This window comes from Maylandia zebra, linkage group LG23 (genome assembly GCF_041146795.1).
Source record: "Maylandia zebra isolate NMK-2024a linkage group LG23, Mzebra_GT3a, whole genome shotgun sequence".
NCBI classification, from domain to species: Eukaryota; Metazoa; Chordata; class Actinopteri; order Cichliformes; family Cichlidae; genus Maylandia; species Maylandia zebra.
In genome coordinates, this window is record NC_135188.1 from 48,038,101 (window position 1) to 48,063,558 (window position 25,458).

At 45.5% G+C, this 25,458-nt stretch overlaps 3 protein-coding genes across 6 annotated transcripts; 2 read left to right on the top strand and 1 right to left on the bottom strand.

Moving 5' to 3' along the window:
• The first annotated feature begins 458 nt into the window (after positions 1-458).
• On the top strand, positions 459-2,417 carry cryaa (crystallin, alpha A). Its single transcript, XM_024798552.2, has 3 exons — positions 459-795; positions 1,014-1,136; positions 1,728-2,417. Exons 1-3 carry the CDS (start codon positions 598-600, stop codon positions 1,935-1,937), a joined length of 531 nt encoding a protein of 176 aa, XP_024654320.2. The 5' UTR covers positions 459-597; the 3' UTR covers positions 1,938-2,417.
• Positions 2,418-2,699: 282 nt separating this feature from the next.
• On the bottom strand, positions 2,700-15,625 carry hsf2bp (heat shock transcription factor 2 binding protein). Of its 2 annotated transcripts, none has more exons than XM_012922716.4 (10): positions 15,492-15,625; positions 15,266-15,336; positions 14,354-14,489; positions 11,438-11,535; positions 11,107-11,256; positions 10,324-10,468; positions 10,086-10,203; positions 3,681-3,784; positions 3,292-3,491; positions 2,700-2,881 (listed from the first exon to the last, which is right to left on the bottom strand). In XM_012922716.4, the coding sequence occupies exons 2-10, from the start codon at positions 15,308-15,310 to the stop codon at positions 2,852-2,854; spliced, it is 1,026 nt and encodes a 341-aa protein (XP_012778170.2). In that variant the 5' UTR covers positions 15,311-15,336; positions 15,492-15,625; the 3' UTR covers positions 2,700-2,851. The 2 variants fall into 2 exon arrangements, with proteins under 2 accessions (XP_012778170.2, XP_076736040.1); XM_076879925.1 differs by having other exon boundaries at positions 15,266-15,333; positions 15,492-15,620.
• Positions 12,921-24,938, top strand: ankrd10a (ankyrin repeat domain 10a). Of its 3 annotated transcripts, none has more exons than XM_012922712.5 (6): positions 12,921-13,379; positions 16,755-16,907; positions 17,483-17,574; positions 23,518-23,744; positions 23,818-23,880; positions 23,978-24,938. In XM_012922712.5, exons 1-6 carry the CDS (start codon positions 13,299-13,301, stop codon positions 24,292-24,294), a joined length of 933 nt encoding a protein of 310 aa, XP_012778166.2. In that variant the 5' UTR covers positions 12,921-13,298; the 3' UTR covers positions 24,295-24,938. The 3 variants fall into 3 exon arrangements, with proteins under 3 accessions (XP_012778166.2, XP_076736038.1, XP_076736039.1); XM_076879923.1 differs by lacking the exon at positions 12,921-13,379 and adding an exon at positions 15,711-15,908; XM_076879924.1 differs by lacking the exon at positions 12,921-13,379 and adding an exon at positions 16,103-16,613.
• Positions 24,939-25,458: the final 520 nt, after the last annotated feature.

Consider the following 25,458-nt stretch of genomic DNA (forward strand, 5'->3'; position numbering starts at 1 on the left):
AATTGAAGGGCACACTTCCTTTCTCACATTTCTCTGTCAGCTGTTGTTCCATTGACTCTGGACTGCATTGTTACTAAATCTGCCCGTCATCCAAACACACAGGCAGAACAATACCACAGCATTATGTCACCGACTGACTGACAGAACAGATCTACGTGTATGTGTGTGATGCTTTGTCACACAGGTGAAATCCCTGTGTGTCTTTAGTTGGCTTCCTGAGCTCATTGTCTCTCCCCTCCTCCTCTCCGTCTAGCACAGTTTGTTTTGGCAGCCCCGGGTGTCTGATGTGACTACCGCTGCGTCCCAGCAGGGACTGGACCTAGTGGTGCCCCCCCATCCTCAACCCTGATTCTGCTGACAGGGCCCAACCCACCATGCTGAGATAATGCCATTCCAGAGGGATCGTGGCTAAAGCCTCTCTTTCTGGCTCTCAGGTATATAAAGAGGAGGCAGCTGTAGAGAGGGGAGCAAAGCACTCTGAAAGCCTTCTTCAGCCACTGCTTTACTGCCACCGTTCTCCCATTCTTACCTCATCTCCATTTTTCCTCTGCTGGATTCCCCACCAAGCCAAAGTAGACCAGACTGTCTTCAGTTGCCATGGATATTGCCATCCAGCACCCCTGGTTCAGACGTGCCCTGGGCTCTGTCTACCCTGCCAGACTCTTTGACCAGTTTTTTGGAGAGGGCATGTTTGATTACGACCTCTTCCCTTACGCCGCCTCCACCATCAGCCCCTATTACAGACAGTCACTCTTCCGCAACGTTTTGGATTTTTCCAACTCTGGGATCTCAGAGGTAAAAAATATGGATTTAGTCTCATATTCCGTGGTTATTAGAGGATAGACGGCGTACATCTTTTGTTTAATACATACTTGTATTTTGTCTTGAGTTTAGTTAGACTGAAAGCTAACATCTACTGTGCTCCATACAACGTAGAGTCAAGAAATGAAGTTGTTGACCTAAAGTTTCAGAAGTTAAGGTCAAGAGATGTTCTCTGTGTCTGTCTCCCTCAGGTGAGATCTGACAGGGATAAGTTCACAGTCTACTTGGACGTCAAGCACTTCTCTCCCGATGAGCTCAGTGTGAAGGTCGCTGACGACTATGTGGAGATCCAGGGCAAGCATGGAGAAAGACAGGTAGTCCTCCTCTCGGATGCACACACCACGAGTGAGTGAGTTAGACTCATAGGACGTAAAGGCTTCCTGAGGGATTTTCCAACACGAGTCAGATCACTGATCAGAGATGTAGCAACAAACCACACGTACGTACGTAACCACGGTGCTTAGACATACAAACCTGTTTATGTTAGACTGTGAGAAAGTTCCCTGTAATATGTAGGAAAGGTAAAAGGATGTATTTGATCACATGAAGATGCCTTCTGTGTTGTTATGGGGTGTAATAGGTGTGTAGCTAGGTGTCCTCTAGCCTGGACATTATCATTTCATTTTGTGTTATTAGTGGAAATGAAAAGAGGAAAAACAAGTCATGTTGGACTGAAAAGACTAAATATACATTTAACACACAATACTAACTTATCCTGGCTCACAACAACTCCACTCAGTTTGTCACCCGTCTTAATAGACCTGGGTTGGTCTCTTACTTTGAAGGCTGAAACCCTCAGCAGTTAGCAGGAAGCAGTGTGTGCTCGCTCTCTCGTGAGAGTGAGCTGAGTGAAGCTTTCCCTGGACTGACAACGGCTTCATGGCATCAATACTGCTGTTTTTCAGGACGACCACGGTTACATCTCCCGTGAGTTTCATCGCCGTTACCGCCTCCCCTCTAGCGTTGACCAATCATCCATCAACTGCACCTTGTCAGCTGACGGTCTGCTGACTCTGACCGGACCAAAGGTCAGCGGGGGGAGCGAGTCTGGCCGCAGCGAGCGCAGCATCCCCGTGACTCGTGACGATAAGCCCAACGCTGCCGCCTCCTCCTAGAGGCCAAGTGCTGGTGGGTGACCCGGGGCACTGAAGGAGCTCAGCCCCGTGAATAACCAGCATCAACTGGGATGGACGACTCCAGAATTCTTCTTTCCCCCTTTCCTTAGAGGATATCTGTGTCTTCCCTGCTTCTCTTTCTATAGTTACTTCTTAACTCATTAGTATCACTGTTTAAAGTATAACAAAAATCGGCCCGCCAAGGCAGTCGAGTAAGAGGCGCTGGAGTTTTTAAAGAGAGAAGTCATCTGGAGACACTCACATGGCCCAGCATGTTTCAGAGCAGTCCTCTGACAGGCTTTGAGCTTGAAACAAACATGTTCTGTACCAGCCCTGGTTTCTCCCATTCATGTTCTTCCTCTGAAGCCTTTGTCTCACATATATCCTGTACTGAAGTCTAAGCTTTGTTCAGTGGATATCTGCTCACTATTCAAGTCCATACTAAAGAAGCAATAAAGCTGTACAATTAACAAAATGCAACCCCTGTGTGGTCTTACTCCTTTTGCCCTTCTTCTTATCAGCTCAGACTTTGTTTTGATGAATCAGGAAGAACAGAGAGAGTTTCTATAAGATAACAATGATTTCAGTGAAGCGATTTTAGCAGAGTATACAGAGGGTGAGTGACGTCTGCTCGTGCCTTTAGTCCATGGATACAGCTCAGTGTGTGCAGCGTGGGGGTGACTGCACAGAGAACAGATCAGTGCAGAAGACCTTCAGAGCAGTTCAGTCCTGTGCTTCTGCTGTACTGACACGACACAGACACACTGCAAACATCTTTACTAGGACAGGTTTAACAATGCAGATCTACATGCACTTTAAGCACTAACAATGCACAGCAGTGTGAACATACATAGAAGCTGAACGGTGAACAATGCAGTGAGAAAGGCTCTTCTTTCACTTCAAGTCCTCCCTCGTCACACACGGCTCTGTTTGCAGGCCCGGCCCTGGAAACACACCATGTCACAGTCTGTGCTCAGAAAGGTCAGGGATGGATGTCACGGTGATGTGAGGAAGGGACAAGTGTCTACATTTGCATGCAGTGCACAATCACACCAGCTTTAGACTTTAGATCTGCCCGTGTGAGACATCAGTGCAGTTGCTTCTCTATTCAGCAAAACAGAGACTAACAGCCGAACCTAAAACACACTAACTAGTGCTTTCACTAACTGTTATGTGATAAATTACCAGGTGTGAAGAAAAGTAGCAGTGAAAGACTCAGATGCTAACAAAAGAAGCAAAACAGGTGAAGTTAACCTGAACACATACCAAGTCCTCATTTCTGTCCTGACAGAGTTAGTGTGGTAAACACAATGACTGCAAGAGCAGGGAAGCAGGGTTCATCATACTGTGGTACCTGTTGGAGGGCCTGGAGGTCCTCCAAGGTCTGCAGAGCAGTCAGTCTCAGGCTTGGCTGCGTGCTGGCAGCGAGCCTGCTGACGCGAGCACACAGGTCTGGATCCAGGAGCGAGGAGCCCAACAGGAGCAACACATCGTCCTCTAACAACATGGACTGCAGGAGACGCAGGGAGTGGAGACACACCTCCCAGTGTCCGTCTACAGACACACAAATTAGATCCTGGAATACACAGTCTGTGACACTGACAGTTTATTCAATTAACTATATCAGTGTCATTGAAGGTTAGACTTGAGACGGGTTGTAGGCCAGAGCTAGAGCACAGTGTCTGCACAGTGTCTGTGAGTGATGGGCAGACACTGTTGTTGTTGGAGCATGCAGCAGCTTACCATCAAGCAGGCTCCAGATGAGAGGGAGGATTCCTTGGTTCTCACTCAGGTACTTCAGTCCTTTGAGACTGATGCTCACGTTATAGAGCGCCATCAGCATCAACCTGCAGCAAAGCGTCACCGTAGTGAACAGCAGTCCACACTGCAGAGAAACACTGACATCTAGTGGCCACAACATATCAACACATTCAGATCCCTTTTAAGAGCTTTTAAAAAAGAAGTTTAATAAAATTCCAGTGAGTGAGTGGTGGTTGGTCAGCACTGTGAAACTATGATGTTCGTCAAGTTTGTGGGTTTCATTGTGGTCGTATGAGCTCTGCACACTGTTGCAATTACAGGTATTTACTTTAGTAGGTCCCTTTTTACTAACACATACCACACACAAACATTACAAACTCTTGGTCGCTATAATAATAATAATAATAATAACTCTATTTATAAAGTGCTTTCAAACAAAGTGCTGTGCAGCAATTTGAAACTAAAAAGATGAATAAATAAAAGCGATGAATAGCAGTACAAGTAAAACACAATACAAGTTAAAAACAGTAAGAATTTAAAAACTAAAAGCCACAGAATTAAGACCTGTACACAAATGTGTGTTCAACACATGGAGCACGGGGTGGAACATAAAGGTGTAAAAGGTGCCAGTCCGTTTAAAGCCTTGTAGGTGAGCAGCAGGACCTTAAAATCTGCTCGAACCTGACGAGGTAGCCAGAGATCTCAGAACAGGGTAATGTGCTCAAATTTCCCAGTTCTTGTTAAAATGCGAGCAGCTGCATTTTGCACCATCTGTAGACCTCTGAAACTTTTCTTTGGAAGCCCAGAAAGGAGAGCGTTACAATAATCAATACGTGAAGACACAAATACATGGACAAGAACCTCTGCAGTGTCGCTTGACATAACCTGTCTGATTCTGGCTATGATCACTTTAACTTTCTACTAATATGTCAATGAAAACAGAATCTGCATCTTTCTATCCATGTGCTGCTGATGATCAGGGTGCAGCCAGCATGGGCAACAGTGTGAGCAGACATGCCCAAACCTCCATCTCCCACTGAACATCCTTCAGCTCTTATCATAGGACACCGAGGCATTCCCAATTGAGAGACATCCCAGCTGGACATCTCTGAAATATCTCACATATGAAGGGTACCAGTGAGGTGGCTGCACCGTATCAAATGGCTCCAATCCTCGTGGAGAAGCAGCAGCTTTAATCCGTGTTGGAACTACTTATGTTGTTTGTCTTAATAAAATGTTAGAACTTCAATGCTAGAAGGAAGCTCAGGAAACAAGGAGAGACATCAGAACACAGATCAAGTTTTTAGACACGCCTTTGTATCAGTTTGAAAAGCTTATGTTACGTCAAAGTGTCCACGTTGCCCAGCAGGGCGACAACAATACTCAGCCTTTTATAGCTGAGGGATAAGAATGATGACAAAGGAGGCACAAAACCTGCAGCCCAAACTCTTCTACAAACTGTTACATGGATTTTATATTGTACAGAATGAGAAGCCAATAGTCACTCACAATTACAGCAGCTGGAACTGCATGGAAACCTGGACCTACAACCCTCTGGAAACCAGATTCCAGCTGTTATCAGCTTTTTAATAAACATTGTTGACCTTACTGGTTATAAATGGGATCATTCATCTTGGCAGACTTAGACTGATGAACTGATGAGTATATAATTATACTATACTGATGTTTATACCAGAGAAGATCTTAAAATGGAGCGAGTACGTTTAGCTCATAGCATTACCGTTAACTGTCACACTACAAAATCTAACTCAAATAAAGTCCAAACCTCTGTGAACACTCTTTAAATGGAGAGTCCTCTTCACACACTGAGGTTAATTATGGAGTTCCACAGGGTTCAGTGCTAGGACCAATTCTGTTTACATTATACATGCTTCCCTTAGGCAGCATCATTAGAAGACATAGCATACATTTACACTGCTATGCAGATGACACCCAGCTCTATCTCAAATTCAAATTCAAATTTTATTTGTCACACACACACAACCATACACAGTATGACATGGGGGTGAAATGCTTGTAGCTGTACAATGCCCGACCATTAAATGACAGAAGAAAAGTTTTACAATATTTACAATTTACTACAAAAATTTACAAATTAACTTAGGAATTTACAGTAAAGAATGTGCAAATAGCAGAAGAGATTATAAAGATAAGGATTATAAATTATAGGAATTATAATTTATAATCGATCGCAAAGGTAGTATTGGTAGATCGCATGGCATTAAAAAAATAGATGCCAGCCTATCATCCATCCCGTCACTTGATTGATACAGGGAAGCCAGTCAGATGACATCAGATTTTTTCTGACGCTTAGGTCGCTGCGCATGCGCAAACAGCGGCGCGAAGCGTAGTAAAACTGACAAGCTAGTCAGCGAGTTAACTCCAATTTTTAGCTCTCGGTTTTTTCTCTTAAACCTAGCCGTCAGCAGCTACTGTCCGGACTATGCATCCCTGGCTGATTCAATTCAGTGCAAGTCATCAGAGTAAACTCAGGTAATGACAAAAAATTTACATAGTTAATTGTGTTGTGAAATATTGGATATTGCGGTTATGCATGTATATACATTGTAGATATAAAGAATCCTCAATATATTTATAAATAAGTATATGTTTTGGATTTTTGTAGTGGGTAGATCATTTTGACTTGGTCATTTTATAAGTAGCTCACATGCGGAAAAAGTGTGAGCACCCCTGGTGTAGATGGACAGCAGGTCAGGGAGCTCTGATTGAATGATGCGTTCTGCCGAGCGCACCACCCTTTGCAGATCTCGTCTGTCCTGCTTGGTGCTGTTCCCAAACCAGGTGCAGATGTTTGACGTCAGGACGCTCTCGATGGTGCAGGAGTAGAAGTTCTTGAGCACCTTCAGTGGCAGATGGAAGTCTCTAAGTCTTCTGAGGAAGAAGAGACGCTGACGGGCTTTCTTAACCAGGGTGTTGATGTGACAGGACCATGACAGGTCCTGAGTGATGTGGACACCCAGGTATCGGAAACTGTCCACTCTCTCCACTGGCGTGCCACTGATGATGAGGGGTTTGTAATTCCTCGCCTGCTTTGTAGTGAAGTCCACGATCAGCTCCTTAGTCTTGCTGACGTTTAGGAGGAGGTTATTCTCCTGGCACCAGGTCTCCAGGTTCCTAATCTCCTCCAGGTAGGCCGTCTCGATGTTGTCGGAGATCAGGCCCACAACAGCAGTGTCGTCAGCAAACTTGACAATGGAGGTGGTGTCGGATGTGGCTACACAGTCATAAGTGTACAGTGAGTACAGCAGGGGGCTTAAAACACAGCCCTGAGGCACTCCAGTGCTGAGTGAGATGGAGGGGGAGACTTGTTTTCCCACCCTCACTGATTGGGGTCTGTCTGTGAGGAAGTTGAGGATCCACTGACACAGTGATGAGCTGAGTCCTAGATCCGTCAACTTGGTGAAAAGCTTAGAGGGAATTATTGTGTTGAATGCTGAACTGTAGTCCACGAACAGCATCCTAACATAATTCCCTCTGCCAGTGTCCAGGTGACTCAGGGATGTGTGGAGCAGGTGAGATATGGCATCGTCTGTGGAACGATTAGTCCGGTAAGCAAACTGAAGTGAGTCGATGGTGGGAGGAAGTGAAGAAGTGATGTGATCTCTCATCAGTCTTTCAAAACACTTCATCACAATTGAAGTCAGTGCTACTGGACGGTAGTCATTGTGGCAAGCGGGCTGTTGTTTCTTTGGAACAGGGACAATAATGGACTGTTTGAAGCACGTGGGAACCACAGCTTGGGCCAGGGAGAGGTTGAAGATCTCCGTGAACACCGGTGCTAGTTGATCAGCGCAGGCTCTAAGGACCCGGCCAGGGATTGCATCTGGTCCTGCTGCCTTCCTGGTGTTCACCCTCCTGAAGGTGTTCCTCACGGCATGCTCTGTGATGACGAATGCATTTTCTTCACTGGTGCACTCCGAGCGCGCGCAGCCGTTTATTGTATTAATTGCTGCGGCGTCGAAGCGAGCATAAAACGTGTTCAGCTCATCAGCCAGTGAAGCATCGGCATTCCTCATTGAAGAAGCTGGTCGTTTATAGTCCGTTATAGTCCGCAGTCCTTTCCACAGGCTCCTAGAGTCGCACTGTCGTAGCTGTGACTCTAGTTTTTCCCCGTAGCTCCGCTTTGCCTTTCGGACCGCGCTGCGCACGTTGTAGGACGCAGCCTTGTATAGGTCCATATTACCGGAGACAAGCCCTTCATTGTAGGCAGCGGTGCGTGATCTCAGAGCGTTGCGGATGTTTTTATCCACCCACGGCTTCTGGTTGGGAAACGTTCGGATGATAGTTCTTTCTGCTGTGTCGTCCGCTAGTTTCCCGATAAATCCCACAACCGCTTCCGTAAACATGTTGATGTCATCAGAGCTGCGCCGAAACATGTCCCAGTCTGCGTCATCCATGAAGCCAGATAACACACACCAATGAGTTAAACTGCAGGAATGTCTTAAAGACATAAAGACCTGGATGGCCGCTAACTTTCTGCTTCTTAATTCAGATCAAACTGAGGTTATTGTACTCGGCCCTGAAAAGCTTAGAAATATGGTATCTAAGCAGATTCTTACTCTGGATGGCATTACCTTGGCCTCCAGTAACACTGTGAGGAACCTTGGAGTCATTTTTGACCAGGACATGTCCTTCAACGCACATATTAAACAAATATGTAAGACTGCTTTCTTCCATTTGTGCAACATCTCTAAAGTTAGAAATATCCTGTCTCAGAGTGACGCTGAAAAACTAGTTCATGCATTTATTACTTCCAGGCTGGACGACTGTAATTCATTATTATCAGGATGTCCTAAAAACTCACTGAAAAGCCTTCAGCTGATCCAAAATGCTGCAGCAAGAGTCCTGACAGGGACTAGAAAGATGGTAAATGGACTGATTCTTATATAGTGCTTTTCTACTCTCCCGGAGTGCTCAAAGTGCTGTATACAACATGCCTCATTCACTCAATCTCCCAACTGCCCACACTGACTCTAAACTGAGCGCTTTTATAACAAAACTCACACTCCGATGGATGCATCGGAGAGCAACTTGGGGTTAGTATCTTGCCCAAGGATACTTGGCATGCAGACTGGAGGAGCCAGGGATCGAACCATCAACGTTCCAATCAGTAGGTGACCTGCTCTACCTCCTGAGCTACAGCCACCCCGAGAGAAAGAGAGAGCATATTTCTCCTGTTTTGGCTTCCCTTCATTGGCTTCCTGTTAAATCCAGAATTGAATTCAAAATCCTGCTCCTCACATACAAGCTCTTAAATAATCAGGCCCCATCTTATCTTAATGACCTTGTAGTACCATATCACCCTATTAGAGCACTTCGCTCTCACTCTGCAGGCCTACTTGTTGTTCCTAGAGTATTTAAAAGTAGAATGGGAGGCAGAGCCTTCAGTTTTCAGGCCCCTCTTCTGTGGAACCAGCTTCCAGTTTGGATTCAGGCTCAATCAGGTGACACTGAATCCCTGAGGCTGGTGGGGATTACCATGATGCACTGGGTGTTTCTTCTTCACTCACTATGTGTTAACAGACCTCTCTGAATTGAATCATGCTTGTTATTAACCTCTGTCTCTCTTCCACAGCATGTCTTTATCTTGTTTTCCTTCTCTCACCCCAACCAATCACAGCAGATGGCCCCGCCCCTCCCTGAGCCTGGTTCTGCCGGACGTTTCTTCCTGTTAAAAGGGAGTTTTTCCTTCCCACTGTCGCCAACGTGCTGCTCATTGGGGTTTTCTCTGCATGTATTATAGTAGGGTATAATATATAATAATATTAGATTATATAATATAAATATATAAAGCACCTTGAGGCAGCCGTTGTTGTTATTTAGCACTGTATAAACAAAACTGAATTGAAAATTTAATTCAATTTAACCTGAACCGCTGAAGTGCTCCCAGTGATGCTTACAAAGGAGTGCAGCATAGTGGAAACACACCCTGTCACAGGCTAACTAAAAATGTGTGGCTGCCATCAAAGTCTGCACAAGCCTATTCTTAAAAAGACCCGGATGTTCTCCTGTTACTGTTTCATTCTAATAAAGTGTTTCAATGGTGTGGACCTGATTCTGATCCGTTTTCACTTACATTTCACACAGTGTGCAGACTTTTTGAAAACTATGTTGTGAATAAAGTCAGTACAGCTGACCAACACTGAGGCTCAATGATGGTTTCAAATTAAAATCTATATTACTGAATGAAAAATGTAGGAATTTTACTTTGCAAATGACTGCTTTAGAGGAAAGTAAAAGTAGGTTTGATCCTGTTATGATTCATGGATCAAACATTGTGTCACGTTCTTGTTAACTCTATTCAATCCTGATACATATTAATGACAAAGAGGTTGATCCACATACACTTTCAGTCTGGGGAAGACACCAGGCTTCATCAACTTGAGAAGTTTCATCAAAGTGTCCAGCAAGACATGCGCTGAGCTTGACAGGAAGTCCCGCCCCTGCGTTACTGCTGCTACATCTGATTGATAAGAAACAAAGAAAAGTCAGCTGACAATCGAGCAGTTATTCGTGTTGATGGAGGTTCTAAGAAAATGTGCTTCGACACATCCTTTCTGACTGCTAGAAGCTTCAGACTCACTAGTAATGGTCCCAGCCACTGCCAGCACAAACTGGTGCTCGTGGGAGTTGTAGTCCTCAGTTTGACTTTTCTCCTCTTCATCCAAAGACGTGACAAAGCTCTCGAGAGTCTGAGCAGCTACAGCAAGGAAGGCCTGCAGCTTCCCCTGAAGTGTGCGCACGCACACGCAACACACACACACACACACACAATCCAGCAGCATTAACATCTGCTGTTACAAATACTGTTAGATCATGTCTCAGTGACCGACAAAACATGGAGCCAATTTAATTTGGAGAGAGAAGAGAAGGAGCAGAGAGGATGCTCTTTTGTTTGCACTGCATAAAATTATTATGTGGAACGACCAAAATATATGGAGCCATGTTTCTTTTGCATCAAACACTTTAAACAACATATTTTATTGTTTCAGCTAAAGATGTACAACACAGTGGTCAGAAGGTCATTTTGTAATTATACTGTGTTGGTTTGATCAAGCAAGTCAAACTAATTATTGTGCATGCTGGGACAAGTTTGTTACTGTGGAAATGATTTTTGATTTTTTAAAGGCAGATATTTGTTCCGGCTGCAGCCCATTCCCAAAACACTTGTGTCTCCTCCTACTGGGATTAAACTGGGATCTGATGTTCATGTATTGAATACTGTTTCACTTTCAGCTGTGGCTGCACTTTATACAAACGCTACTGACCACTAACATGTATCCCTGTAGCCATATTTGGGGTTTTTGTTACAGGGAAACAAGTCCAAGTCCACACACAGAGACAGAAAAGACTGAACATGACTCACATCAGCCAGCCAAAGTGAGACGGTGTCCTCCTTGGCAGAGCAGCTCCACAGCAGACTGCAGGCAGCAGATCCCAGACCAGAGCAGAAGTCTGCCTGCTGCTGCAGCTCCACTCTGCTCTGCCACAGTTGCTCACGTAACAGCAGCTTTTCCTGAACATCCATTCACGTGGATTCAGTGCAGTGTCACATACAACAAGTAATAAATGACAGCATGGCTTAAAGCAAGACAAGCCCAAATTCATCAAGCAAGTCCAGTTTCCTCAGTGGGATACCAGAAATATTTTCATGTTATTGTTATGAGTCCATTTTCAGGTCTGACTGTCGCTCTCACCTCTTTCTCTTTTTGACTCTCAGTTTGCACAGCATCCAGTCGAGACTGCAGGTGCAGACACTCCTGCCTCATCTGCTCCTTCACAATCTGCTCCTTCACTAAACACACACACAGTTTGAGAGCAGATATTCTTATGTAATGTTTCTAACACTAGTTTTCCACAACATGAAACTTTGTCAGCTTTAAGGTAGAGTTTTGGTCCCATTTTGATTATGTCATAATCTCCCAGTCCTGTAAGAGGCCGGCAACCTCTCCGGAGTATAACCGCCTCTAATTCCAACCCCTGAGACCCTAAACTGAATAAGTGGCTGAGAATCGTGATTTATGACACGGTCTCCATGGTGGCGGTGAGTGTTTACCATGAGAAAGCAGAGACAGGGTTTCACTGCGGTGGTCCTGGGTTTCTGGACCTTCTATGGGTTTGTAATTCTTTTCATTTTCACAGGGACAAAACAACCAGTTAATAGTTAACAAACTTTCTTTAGTGGGGGACACTGAGGCCTGAGCCCTTCATGGAGTGTAGCACACAGGTGAACCAGGGGGAGGACATGATATTAGGGGCCATGGAGTCTAAGCAGTGAATGGCAGTATGCAACTTAAAAGTCCGCGTCTTACACACAGCACACTGTGTGGTCTGTGTGTGCATCTCCCACAGATGTGAACTAGGTTTCATGTAGTAACAGACTTGATGTTCCTGTAAAGGAAGAGGAAAAAGGATAGCATAGTGCTCAGAGATGGACAGGTCAATACAGGGCACATCTCAGGTCCAGTGTGGGACCTCTTAGATGATATGCTGCGTGCTGCTGGAGCAGTCTAACAGTGGCATACATTCTGCAGTAAAGGGGCAGCTGTGAGAGTCAGTATGGGTAAGGAGGCGTGTGGAGGAGGACAAGCTGGGGCTTCTGGGGGTGGTAAACAGGGTCGAGTGGGCAGAAGAATCCGAAATGCTGTCGTGCCAAAAAGTGATTTCTGATTTTTCCCTGCGTTTTTTTTTTATGTCTAATATCTTTGCTTAGACAAAGATATTAAAGGAAATTTAAAGAAGTTCAGGCGCCTTCTTCCAGGCTCCTTAGACCACCATGAGCTGGATGACTGAGCACCTACACAGATAATCAGACCAGTCCTTTGGGTCACTTCAAATACCTTTATAGAGCTGTCACGTTATATTTGGCGCAGTGCTAGAGCCCTCCTGAAAAGGACATTTTTAATGTCAATGACGGTTTTTACCCAGATAAATGGGTGAAAAACCTTAAGTGCAGCGTCTATCATGCAGGCAGGTCAGTGAGAAAAATAAATGACATCTCGGGGGTTTTCAGCCTCAGCACAACCTTTATCATCCCCGTGATGCATTCACGGTGGTGCTGATATTTCAGCATCTCTGCAGCGCTATCGAGGAGGAGCGACGGGAAAAAAACGCGTGTGACAGATGGAGGAAGATGTCACAAAGAGAGGAAACGGAAAAACCTTACATGTGATGACTGATTCGTTTTAGACTTTTAAATCACACGTGATGTTTTGCTGAGCTGGCTTTTTGTTCGTGTTTTTCAAAGGTTGCATGGAAACAGCAGGCGGCTGGTTAGAGTACGGCGGGGTTCGTAAAGAGCGCTTCTCAGCTTTGTCGCGATGACGTCTGCGCCTGTCAGAGGACATCAAGGAGCATGCTCAGTGTCACGAGAGATTTGATGACATCATCATCATCCAGGAGCGAGGTGATGGCAGAGATCCAGCAGAGCCGACGGGACATATTTCATGGTCGCCATGTCGGAGCACAAGCAGCTAGTTAGCAAGTTAGCCTCTGTGCCAGAGCCAGAGAGACGGGGAGCACCACCCTAAAGCCAGGCCGTGGCAGGCGGAGGCCAGGATGCTGGCAGATCGGGCTGCTCTCAGAAGAATGGTCCAGTGGAAAGCAGCGGGGGTGACAAACAGCCGGACACAGCAGCAGGTGAGGACACCAGGCACCTAACAGCACCCAAGATACTGTCTCCATGTCTTTAGGAGAATTTGTGGAAATACCACATATTCACTAGTTTGACAGGCAGGAAATACTATTTTTGTACCCCCACCCCAAACTGCTGAAAGCTGGGAACCTGGCATAGCTCGGCGTGGTGTGCAATGTCTTCCAAAAAAAGACACGACCCAATTCTTCTTATATTACCACAACATACTGTGGTGAGACAACATCCTTCGTGAATAGCAGTGCTAAATGCCTGTGCAGGTCATGGTAACCTAAGGAGCTTGGATAGAAAAGCAACTGGACTTCTTTAAGGTTCTTGAAGATGTTTGAAGAAACTGGTGGAGAGTCCCAGGTGGCTCACAATACCAGTTGTCTGCCACCTACAATCCAGTTTGGAGATCCCTTCCCAGGCACCTTAACAACCACTCACATCTTGCCAGTTGACCTCAACAGGTCAGGTGAATTGGTGAAGCAAGGTCTCACGATGGTCTCACCCGAAACCTCTGCTGATAATGACCCACACCCTTTTTCACACCTTGACTCATGTGGTGAGACACATGATCAGCAGTGGGTCAACTCCCACTAGGGTCCCACCGGGGACTCTCTTAGAACCGAAGAAGCTTCTCGGATGAGAGGTGAAATGTCTTCAAGAAACTTAAAGTCCAGATGCTTTTCTTTCCAAGCTTCTTAGATCAACAGTGCTGTATATTTACTGGGTCAGGCCCGGGTCAGAGTAGAAGATAAAATGACGCTAATGAGAAAGCAGGTGCACCTGGCTTTCCTTATCACCTGTGAGGGCTGTTAAACAGACCTGGCTCCACTGACATTAGACAACTCTGTCTCTCTGTAGCTGGATGTCTTCAACAAGCCTTCAGGTTTATACATTAACTGTATATGTTCTGCTCTGTGATACACACAACACCCTCGTGTTTACAGCAGGATCAGAGTGGAGTTCAGCATACTTGTCTGAGCTGCTTGGGCTTTATGCAGCATCTCCATCAGATCCCCATTCACAACTCTGGGCAGGAACTCTCTAAGCTGCATGACTTCTGTGGTCAACTTCTCTAAATCTCTCTTCCTCACTCGGATAAAGCCACCCTGGAAGAAAAAAAGATAGAAAAAGACTGCATCCTTCTTTGCCACAGATGCGCTCATTTAATTGTGCTTTTTTAGATTCTAAGTAATCCATAGACAGACAAGGAAACTATTAAATATGCACTCGAGACCAGGCAGAGTGTGATAAGGGCTCAGTGTAAACTGCTATCACAATGAAGCATGTCTGTAGGATGGCCTAGAAATAAGCAATGGGGACAAATGAATAGAAAACACAGAAGGAAAGTCTTAGGTATGTGTTGGCCGACCATGTTCTGCAATATCAGCTTCAGTGCACTGATTCTCTGAGTTTTAAATCATCACCATCATTTAAGAGGTCTCTGCTGAGTTACTGGTTTAACTTAATTAAGTTCAGACAGACTTTACAGTGTCTCCAGAACAGAGACACTTCCTGTAGTTTCTTCATTGAAATTATGCACAGCCCACATTTTTAGTTTTATAATGTAATGTAAGTCTACAGTGTCATCTCAGGGTTTGAGCACACTGCCTAAAGATGGCTCTGTCACTCAGATAGTTGTATTTGAATTATAACAAGGTTAAAGGTTTAGCTGCTGGCTTGAAAAAGTCCCACTTTTATTAGCCAGGTACGCGTTTTAACTCTGTACTTGTAGTAACCACTATCACAGATTCATCGAACACTGAGAGGCCCAGTCTTTGGACTCCAGCCGGTCTGACGAGGACAAAGCTAAAGATGCCGTCTTTGTTCTCCTGATTAGCAGGAACAGCAGGCAGGTTCGTCCGGGGCTGGCTGGGTGTCTTACCTTTGCCTTTTGGCTCGTCTTTTTCCCGCCTGATAAGGCTGCCATGTTACTGCTGGTTGGTGAGTCTGCTTCTGGGGTCACAGAGACCAGCACTCAGTTTATTACACAGCTAGCAGAGCTAGCACGTTAGCTAAGAAATGTTTCTGAATCCACAGACAGAGGTTTGAGTTGTTTAGTGCCACATCACCAATGTTTTTGAATATATTGGACACATAAAGATGCTCACCAGTGGTGTGAGTCAAAGGACTGAGGACCTGTTCCTGGCCGCTTTTTAGCGCAGACCGCCCCAAACACACGGGACGTAGCTGTGAGGCGGGCTCCAGTCCGGGTTTTACGGCCTGCGAGAGAGCTGGGCTCTTCCTTTGTGTTTGAACTTCTTCAGTGTGCTCCGTGGGACCGGTGCGGTGGAGACAAGCGCTTCCGTTTGCCCTCTCTCAGCTCACTCATGTCTGGGGGACTAGAAGCCCGCTTCTCCGGGGATGACGTGTTTGTGAGCCGCTTCCCAGTGCACCGTGCCTGCCGGGATGGAGATGTTGGGGCTCTGGTCCTTCTGTTACAGCAGCTGTCAAACCACATCCATCTAACTGCCGAGGACTCCTTCTATGGATGGACTCCCATTCACTGGGCTGCTCACTATGGACAGGTTAGCATGCAATCACTGGGTATTCAATAGTGGTGTCCATGAAACACGAAAGAGGGTTAAAATAGGTGTGCACTTTTGCCTGCTGCTGTGAACTGTAACCACACTGTGTGTATTATATGTTTAAACTCCAACATGGCGGCGGACAGCGCTCATAATCAAGCTAAAAGATTTTTTCCTCTTTAATATTTCGCCGCGCTCCTTTACTGTGTTTGATTGGCCCAAACAGTTATGTCTGAGTACCGGCGTACAACAAAGGTTTTTTAAAGACAAAAAAAAAAAAACTTGACGTGTTTGGAGGTTTTCATTGGTTCAGTAGGAGCCAATCGCTTTTTAGGCGCCAAAATCGGCTCAAAACAAACACGAAGCCTGCGACGCCGCAACAGCCTCTGTTCTCTAGAAATATAAAAACTTGCTCTGTTTTTTTTTATTTTATTTTATTAGATGATTAATTACTTCTCGTACGATTCTGATCTTCTTCATTTTATATCACTGTCTTTACCAAAGCTCTGCTAGAAGCGTCTCTTCAGCCACCTTGAAATATCTCCAAACACTTACTGGGCACATGTTTTAAGCAGTGTCTGGATGTACTTAAACTTTTTGCTTATACGTCCCTGTAAGCGGACCTTAAGTGGGATTTTTAAATATGTCTAACAACCAAAGTCAGCTGAAGCCTGCTTTGAGAACAGCACGCTGTACAATACTCAGGTGATATACAAGGAGAACTGTTGGAGATTTCTTACAATGAAAGTGCGTCAGTGCAGAGGTCTCCTCTGAGATCTGCAGCAGTGACATACATGAGCAGTGTGTCACTGTGATTCTTGTATTTGTTACTGGCATGTGGCACAGCTGGAGTGCGTGATGCACCTGGTGGAGATGGGCTGCGAGGTGAACAGGGTGACCAGCCGATTCAATCAGACTCCAACACACACTGCAGCATTCGGAGGACATCCTCACTGCGTGGTGTGGCTCACTCAGGCTGGGGCTGACGTCAACAAGCAGGTCAGTGTGTGGAAACTCACCTATTGTGTAGTATTTAATGCTTAATGTGGTGCTGTTTGCATCTATGAGTGTTATCACTGAATATTTGAATTTAGGGACCTCTGGTTTATGCATCTGCTGTTCATAAGTTAGATGAAGTTCATTTTATTGACAGTGTCTCCAGCGTTGTTCACACTAAATATGTACTTGTAGTCATGGTAAGGTTTTGGGACTGAACTTGTACTTTCAGCAAAGCTGAAAAGATAATTAGAAATGGATGCAGAGTTCACAGTGCCAGCAGTACTCATGAACCTGAGCTCTTCCATTAGTGGCCCAGGCGTGGGTCGACAGGGCAGGAGCTTTCACTGCTGCTGGTCACCTTTTATTTCAAAAGAGCAGTGCACAATAATCTGAGCAGTGTCACCACAGCTGCAGTCCTGTGACTGTGAACATTTTCATATTATGATATTGTCTCCTAGAGTTCGATTGGTCAGTAATATTAGTGTCATTTTTGCATGTCTATAACACAGTTGGCTTGTGCTATTCTAACAGCTTCATTCATATCTCAAACCTTACAGTTTACGTTGTGTTTTCAGGACTTTGTTGGTGAGGCTCCCATTCATAAGGCAGCTCGGTCAGGTAGCTTGGAGTGTATCCAGGTCCTTTTGATAGCAGGCGCTAAACCGCAGTAAGTATCCTGCAGTCTTCGGCTTAGTAGTAATATCCAGTGTAAAGCACCACAGAAGCTCTGGCACACAGAGTGTGAACCACAGCAGCTGCTACACGTCTTAGATTTGAGTCATGTAGGCCACACATGCTCAGCAGGTCTGGTCAGAATAACTACAGCTTTTATTTTTACTGTGAAATTTACTTTAGTGGGAAATCCTGCAGCTCAGTGCTGTGCTTCAGATATCCCGCCTGAGGTAAACCCAGAGGAGGAGGAGGATGTGGCATCAGCCAGCATAATTTCTGCTGACTTGTTTTTGTTTTCCTGATTAACAGGCTGCGTTTGGCGTTCTTTAGTGCTGCGTGTTTCCTCATGCTAACAAAGATCAGCTGCTGTGGTTCTGCCATGTTTTCTGTTGTCCTGAAATCTTATTCTTAGTGTCTCATCAGCTGTTGGGAGGGAACAAGCCACAGTGGTCTACTGTTAACATCCTCGCAATCATTTTCCATCTGTCATCACCAAGATGAAGATGTAGTGAAGTTCTGGTACAAACAGGTGACATGAAATAGTCTCAAGATCCTTGATTCAAAAAAAAAATAAAGTAATTGTCCTTAACTGTCCATAAGGAAGTTACAGCAGAAAAATAATGGCCTCAGGTTCTATTAATACTTAACTTAGTGAGAACATAATGATAAAGACCAGTTAAAATCTGTGCCAAAGCTTGCTTTATTGGACAAATCCAACTCATAAAGCCATATGTTTTACAAATCTTTGAACTGAGATAATCTATCACTTTAAGAAAAATACGAGCTGATTTTGGGTGTGACGGCAGCAACACTTCACAAAGAGTTGGGATGTTGGATTGGAGTGATCAGAGGTTCAAAGCAGAAACAGCTGGAGGAAGAATTTACAGTTAATCAGCTGGTAACAGAGAGGGACACGTTCAAAGAGGCGAGTTCCTCAGAAGTAAAGGTGGACAGAGTCCATCAGTCTGCAGAAAACTGCAGGTTCAGAATAATGTTCCTCACTGTGAACATGTCATCACGGACAGTAATGATGGAGCTGATTCACAGCTCTGCGTGTCATCCACACATGCAGGATAAAGCTCCATTATGCAGAGAAGAAGCCAGATGTGGAGTGGGGTTGCATCAGTGCCTGTGGACAGCCTTTCCAGATATGCAGCTGGCACATCTGGAAAGGCTCCATCAGTGTGTGAAAGTACATACAGGTTTTAGAGCTGTAGAGGTGTTCCATCCACGTGTTTCAGGGAAGCAGACGGCATCTACTCCAGCATCATGGCTCATTGTAGAGGAGTCCGTCTGCAGAGCTGGCCTGCCTGCAGCCCAAACTGTTCACCAACTGAGAACATCTAGTGTGTCATGAAAGCAGAGCCAGGACTGACCAGAGCGGGACACTGGTCCTCTCCCAAACGTGCAGCAGCCGCTCTCCTCAGCTCACACGTGTTTACAGACTGTAGTTAAAAGAAGGCAGGAAGCTGCACAGTGATGAACGTGGCCCTGTCCCCCTTTGTTGCTGCCAGCACATTCATAATGACCTTACTGTTTTTCAGACGGTTCATTTTAGTTTAAAAAATGTTTTCTGTGAATCAGAGTTTACGACGTTCTGCGTCGTACAAAGTGTCCCACTATTAAAACGTGTTTCAGTGGCCGTTCCCTCCAGTCAGCTCATTTGAGTGCCATTTGCTTTAAAGAGTGATAGTAATGTTGTGTGTGTTGTGTTTTGTTCAGCAGCGGCTCAGGTAAAAATCCTCTGGCATGTTTGTCATGATGCACAGCGGAGAAAAGTAGTGAGTGTAAAAGCAGAAAAGCTCATGTTTTTATGCCTGCATGTGGCACAGCAACAGCAGTTGAACATGTAAATATGCTGTGCTGTAATATAAATGGAGACAGTTACACCACCTGAGACTCCATAATAAGAGGAAAACACAAGAACAGTGATCAGACTGTGGCCTTTGTCTTTGCTTTCTCCTGAAAACTACACTCATTTATCATTTAGGCTTTTACCTTAACCTACTGTTGTAATGAAAGCAGAAAGTTCTCAAGAGACCGTTAATAAAATTATAAAATATTTAATAAAAATGATAAAGTAGCTGGGGCAGTAAAGCAAGGAAACATGGCTCTCCATTTACTGAGCAAAAATATTGAGAGACTGTTTAGTCCATCGGTGTCAATACCTGTAGACCATTTTTTAAATTATTTTTATTAAATATTTAGTCTCAGAAATGTTCTGCTTTTATTGAGTTTTTCCTTTTGATCTCTTTTCTGATGACCCACTGATGGGACGTGATTCTTGACCAACACAGAGCGCCTACAGGGGGCGCTGTAGCGTTCTGTGTTGAAGTCTGGCTGCTGTGAATGTTTTAAATGGAGAGAGGAGCTGTACCTGTCAGTACCAGCAGAGTTTCTGATCTCACTCACTGAGCTCTGCAGTGCGTGATCCTGTCAGCTCGGCTGCTTTTCCTTCTCAGCTCCCACTAGATGACACTGAGCTTCCAGGCTGGACGACTGTATTCCAGGAAGTCCTACAAACTCCCTGAAAAGCCTTCAGCTGATCCAAAATGCTGCAGCAAGAGTCCTGACAGGGACTAGAAGGAGAGAGCAGATTTCTCCTGTATTGGCTTCCTGTTAAACCCAGAATTCAAAATCCTGCTCCTCTAAATAAAACTGAAAATGAGAGCAACAGCAGCCTCTGCACTCACGTTATGGTGGTTACAACCTGACGCAGCTGCTCTCTGTGTGTTACTCTCACTTTCTGGATTTGGTCTAACGCCGTAGCGTGCTTGACCCCACTTCCTCAACCTCTTCTCTATATCTGCCTTACCAGCCGGTGAGAGAGATGGAGCGCGGCTGAGGACGACTGACGAGTAGTGACTGATTTCATTCTCATGCAAAGAGTTTTTCTGATGGTTTAAATGAATTTTATTAGGCCAGTTTCCAGGGAAACCATTAACTGTCTAATGACTTGAATGTCCTGTAGAAATAATACGACTACTTTACAGAATCCTTGACAAAACTGATACAGATTGAAATGTTTCTGCTGTTATTAGCAACTGTAAACTGATTCATGCGTCCACTAACCTACCAAATAACCACTGAACACAGTATTATTAATGTATTTAATACTCACTTGAATGTCTTTGTAACTTTTCCCAAGAGAAATCAGAGCTTTGAGACTCAAACGTGAGTACTCACATGAGCTTTTCTGCTCAAGGCATTTGCACACTCGTTGAAGGACATTTTAACTGTTTTGAAATCAATATAAAGATGTGTTTTTGCAAAATGTTATATATTATGTTAAAAAAACAAACAGCTGTGATCTTGATTGTCAAATTGTGCTGGCAGAAACAAACACCCTGCACGTTGTGATGTTTTTCAGCCTTTGAGTTTGAACTTGATTTTCTGAAGTTGTCCCAGAAAGATGGAGCAATCCAAATAGGCACTGCAGAATCTGCCACACGTGCATCTGCGAGCAGCTTGCAGTTGTGCCACTGAGTGCTCACTATCGCTTCCCACAGTTTCTGCAGCTGGCAAACTGGCGAGGTATTTCCTGCAGTGATTGGTTTCAATGCTAACAAAGCACTCACGATGACTGTCATGTTTAGGCATGCATGCTTAGCTCTCACCTCACTGTTTACATACTGTGTGCTAATGGGACACGCCTCAGCCTCACTAATGATTGGAAGCTTAGTCTCAGGAGTACGTCAGAGTGCAGTGCTGTGCTGTGCAGCGCTGTGCTGTGCAGCGCTGTGCTGTATGTTACAAAGACAACGGAGCAAATTGGACAGAAAAAAATAGATTTATGTCAGAATTTGCAGCAGGTAAACATACCTGTAAAATGAAATGTCTATTTTTGTAGGTTTTTAACCAAATTACATCTGCACTCACTGGCCACTTTATTAGGTACTCCAGAGGAAAGAAAAGCTTAGACTTGATCTCAGCATGTTTGAGAGGTTATGTGGAAACATCTGTGGATAATCAGAACTTGATCTGTGGTTTTCTACAAAGCACAGCTCATTTCCTAACGATGACTCACTTCTCCTTCTGTTCAGGGCTTTCAAACCCAAACCACCCCAGCATTACAGAACAAAAGCTTCAGCGCTGTGAGCTTACTTTAGAACATAATCGAAGCTTAGAAATCACAAAAGCATGATCGTTTTCATGACAGCACAGATGTACTGTGTAGGATATCGGAGCAAAATGTTGGCGATTCCTGTGTCCTGATTGGTCCTCCAGTTTCAACCTGATGTTGTTCTTTTTCATTTAGGACCATGCATAGACCACATCTCAGACGGTTAGAATATTAGGGGAAACCGCCTCTGTTCTTCATCATTTCATTCAAAAACCTAAACTTTCATATCTTCTACACTCCTTGTATCCATTCTCAGCCGAGCCGAATGTTCACAGCGGTGCAGACGCTGCTCAGCATCACCCATCAAAGTGAAAAAGTGCAGCGGAAGATCAGTCAGAAAAGTCCAGCTTCATTTATACGTGGCTGAGACTTCACGAGTGTGGAGGGGAGGTGTTACTGCTCTCCAGGTTGCTCTGATGGCCTTTCTGGGTTTTTGGGTCGGCTGGTTCTTGTTTTCCTCTTCACATAATCTCTATAGCTCAGGTCAGGTGAGTCGGCTGCACATCACTAGCTGGGCCCACGTCCTCATTTTAGGTTTGACAGCATTTTAGCAGGTAAAGGTGATGCTTGGACATGAACTGAGCTGCAGTTTGGGGAAGGCCTCGAAGGGGACTGGTGACGGCTCCCGGGCCTGGCAGATCCCCGTGTACTAAATAGAAGTGAAGAAGTTAAGGAATTGAGAACAAGGAAGGAGGGAGGGCACGTAAAGGAGAATGAGCAGTTTGCAGAACTGGGGGAACCTCTGTAGATGACAACTAGAACGAGCGTGTTTGGAGGCGTGGTCCCACTCCTGAAATACCGAAACATGATGTCGATAAATGAGTGTCTTCACAAAGCTAATGAGAGAAGCATGAAGAGCTCCAACGTCTGCTGGTAGATGTCTGTGTTGACTTTGGAGCAGCACCAGGAGGTGACATGTGAGCAGGGATCTCAAACTATTGACGTGAAGAAATATAATGCAACTTGGCATTGGAAATGTTTGTTGTTGTTGTTCTGTGCTACTTGAACACTAGCGTGAGATGGCAGTGGCCCACAGCTCATTTCAGTTTGAAAAGAAGACTCTGGACCTTCTCCTCCTCCTCCTGAGATGCGCTGCTCTGTTATCTCTGGTTCAGGCTTGATCTGACCTCAGCCCACTCCTGTCAGGCTCTCCCAGGTTCTTGAGATGACTTTTCTTGACACTGATTTCGAGGCTGAGGTCATGTCTGCTGCACCTTTTCCTGCCGTGCTTTTCCCTTCCGGTCCACTTCCATGGAGATGCTCCAGTACGGCTGTGAGCAGCCTTCTGTGGCTGCTCATGGATCCTTCTCAAACGTGACGTCAGCAGTCAGACGGTGTACGTCCTCGAGACTGTCTGAACCGTAACTTCCTCAAACTCGACATGAAATATTCTAATAATCTGAGATGCTGGAGTGCAAATTTTCAGAATGAAAACAAACAGGTTGAAATGTTTCATTTTGCATGAAATGAATGTAGAATATTAACAATACAAAAAGAACATTATTGATAATATCCAGATTGTATTATATCCAGTTTTGGGAGGCATGCACACGGCTTTCACATCTGTGTGATAGACAGGAAAATAAACAGTTTGAAACACGGCCTGTCGTCTTTAGCTGAAACGTGGCGGTGATCGCGGTCCTGCTGTGTGTGAGTGGGCAGGTTAGTCACAGCACGTGTTGCAGGGTGAGACCATCAAGACTCGGACTGGTTTTCTTCGATCGTGATGGTTTCTTCTTGCAACATTAGAGCTCTGATGGTTTGAGGTGCTGTTACCCAGGATGCACTTTGTCTGACTTCATTCTTATTGTTTAGTTTAGAGAATGCAAGCGGGCAGACGGCAGCAGACCTGGCCCACGCTCAAGGCTTCCACGACTGTTTCTGCTTCATCTCCAACGCCCAGAAGCACCTGCAGCAGCGTAACGAGGGGAACATAGTGCAGAATGGAGGCGGCGCCCCCTGTGGTCTGGGCGCGCTCAGCAGAAAGAGGCAGCTAGCCGCCCTGGACGCGGGCCACCTGAAAAAAGCCAAAAGGGCTGATGGTAAGAAATGTTTACGTGTCAGGCGTGTGCGCGGTGCTTGCTTGTTTGCTCTTCTCATCGTGCTGTGCTGCAGGTATGCTGGTGCAGAGCAGCGCGCTCGAGGAGCTGGAAGCCATGAGCCTGGAGCTCAGCGCAGGTGGGTTTGCTCTGCGTGGCAAAGCAGCAAATGGCTACAACAATATCACATGATCTACCTCTGATCCCATTTTCTCTGCTGCTGTGTTTAAAAGCAGATTTCAACAACGGGCATCTCCACGCTGCGCCTCCTCCTCCGTTCTCTCCAAACTCTCACTCTCCGCCACGTTGTCGGCGGGCTTCAGCCGAGATGTGCGGCTCGCTGCACCTGAGCAGCAGCCCGGGCGGCTGCGTCTCCAACTGGCCCGCGTGCCTGGGGCCAACCGGGGTGGACTGTGGGGATTTCTTGCATTATGGACACTACCATGGCTTTGGCGACACGGCCGAGGAGCTGAGTGACAGCAGCTGCATCCGGGCGGAGCATCCATCCAAGCAGGCTGTGGATGGCAGCATCCACCTATACCACGGCTCATAAACCGGAGGCTTCGTCTGCAGGCAGATGTGCTTCCACTAAACTTTAAAGGATTACCCTGGCGATCAGAAGTAATCCTCCTGTGCCTACAGCCCACAGCCAGGACGAGTCAGGCTCACACTGACTCAGCTGGGTGGTGAAAAAGCTGCTTCCAAAAATAATCTTCAGGGATGGATTTCTGTGACATCACACTGTAGGGCAACACTATTCTCATAACTCGAGTTAACTTGGTTCTCTTGGTTTAATCAGCAGCGTCTCTGCAGCCCTGTCCTCACAGTGGCCTTTCAACCACGGACAGCTGGTGGGAATACTTCACTCGTCTTTGTGCTAAGCTGGTTCAGAGCAGTAGCAGTAGCACGGTGCTGTGTGGGTGTGGAACTCGTCCCGTCTGCTGGGGCCTTCATTAACCCAGGTGTTTACTGCTCTGGGCTCAGGAGTGACCTCCTGCTCACCGTGTTACCTCAGGAGTGTCGCTGAACTGCACGGAGGCTGAAAACTGTTTTAGATCTCACTGTAATTTCATGAGGCTTAAACCATTTGTTTTGTACGACGGTTGTAGAGGCGCCGATTTTCCACTGTGTGTGACACACGACCTTACACTGACCTGCATTTGTACTCAATAAAACCTGTTTTACATATAAACAGTATTTGTGCATGTTTTGATTTTTATCACACAAATACATTAACGTAGTTTAAACATGTTTGAGTTAAATGTCAGACGGTTTTCTACAAGGTGCCATCAGGCCGCCTGAAGAGAAACCCAAAGACTGCCTGGACTCAGAGATGACGTCACTACGTGGGACAGCGCCGCTGTGACACCAGCCTGCGCTCTAGCTGTGTATAAAGAGCTGTGCTCCACATTCGTGGACGACACAGTGCACTCAAACTTGTGGCTGCTGGATTTATTTTGCCCGTCTACATTTATATTGACCCCAGAGATAATGCACCTGCACTGCCTCTGGGATCATCTCAATACTTTCCCTGCAGTCCAGGTTTCTTCTCTCAGACGGCACTTTGGGTTCATGCTGATCATTTTCTGCTTTCTTGTGCAAATTCACTAACCTGAGGAGTTTGAGTGTCCCGGCCGCCAGAATGAAGGATCATTTTTGGTGTATGTTCTGTCTGTATGTTATGACTTGTTAGAAAGTTGTAAACCTCCACGAGCAG

What these genes read in the sequence shown, in the direction of transcription:
- hsf2bp (XM_012922716.4), bottom strand. Translation starts at nt 15,310, where the DNA reads ATGGCAGCCTTATCAGGCGGGAAAAAGACGAGCCAAAAGGCAAAG. An exon ending in AGACGAGCCAAAAGGCAAAG is followed by an intron (nt 14,490 to 15,265) that starts GTAAGACACCCA and finishes TTTTTCTTCCAG; the next exon opens with GGTGGCTTTATCCGAGTGAG. An exon ending in AGCCCAAGCAGCTCAGACAA is followed by an intron (nt 11,536 to 14,353) that starts GTATGCTGAACT and finishes GTGTGTGTTTAG; the next exon opens with TGAAGGAGCAGATTGTGAAG.
- cryaa (XM_024798552.2), top strand. Translation starts at nt 598, where the DNA reads ATGGATATTGCCATCCAGCACCCCTGGTTCAGACGTGCCCTGGGCTCT. An exon ending in CCAACTCTGGGATCTCAGAG is followed by an intron (nt 796 to 1,013) that starts GTAAAAAATATG and finishes TGTCTCCCTCAG; the next exon opens with GTGAGATCTGACAGGGATAA. An exon ending in GCAAGCATGGAGAAAGACAG is followed by an intron (nt 1,137 to 1,727) that starts GTAGTCCTCCTC and finishes GCTGTTTTTCAG; the next exon opens with GACGACCACGGTTACATCTC.
- ankrd10a (XM_076879923.1), top strand. Translation starts at nt 15,711, where the DNA reads ATGTCTGGGGGACTAGAAGCCCGCTTCTCCGGGGATGACGTGTTTGTG. An exon ending in ATAGCAGGCGCTAAACCGCA is followed by an intron (nt 17,575 to 23,517) that starts GTAAGTATCCTG and finishes CTTATTGTTTAG; the next exon opens with TTTAGAGAATGCAAGCGGGC. An exon ending in AAAAGCCAAAAGGGCTGATG is followed by an intron (nt 23,745 to 23,817) that starts GTAAGAAATGTT and finishes GCTGTGCTGCAG; the next exon opens with GTATGCTGGTGCAGAGCAGC.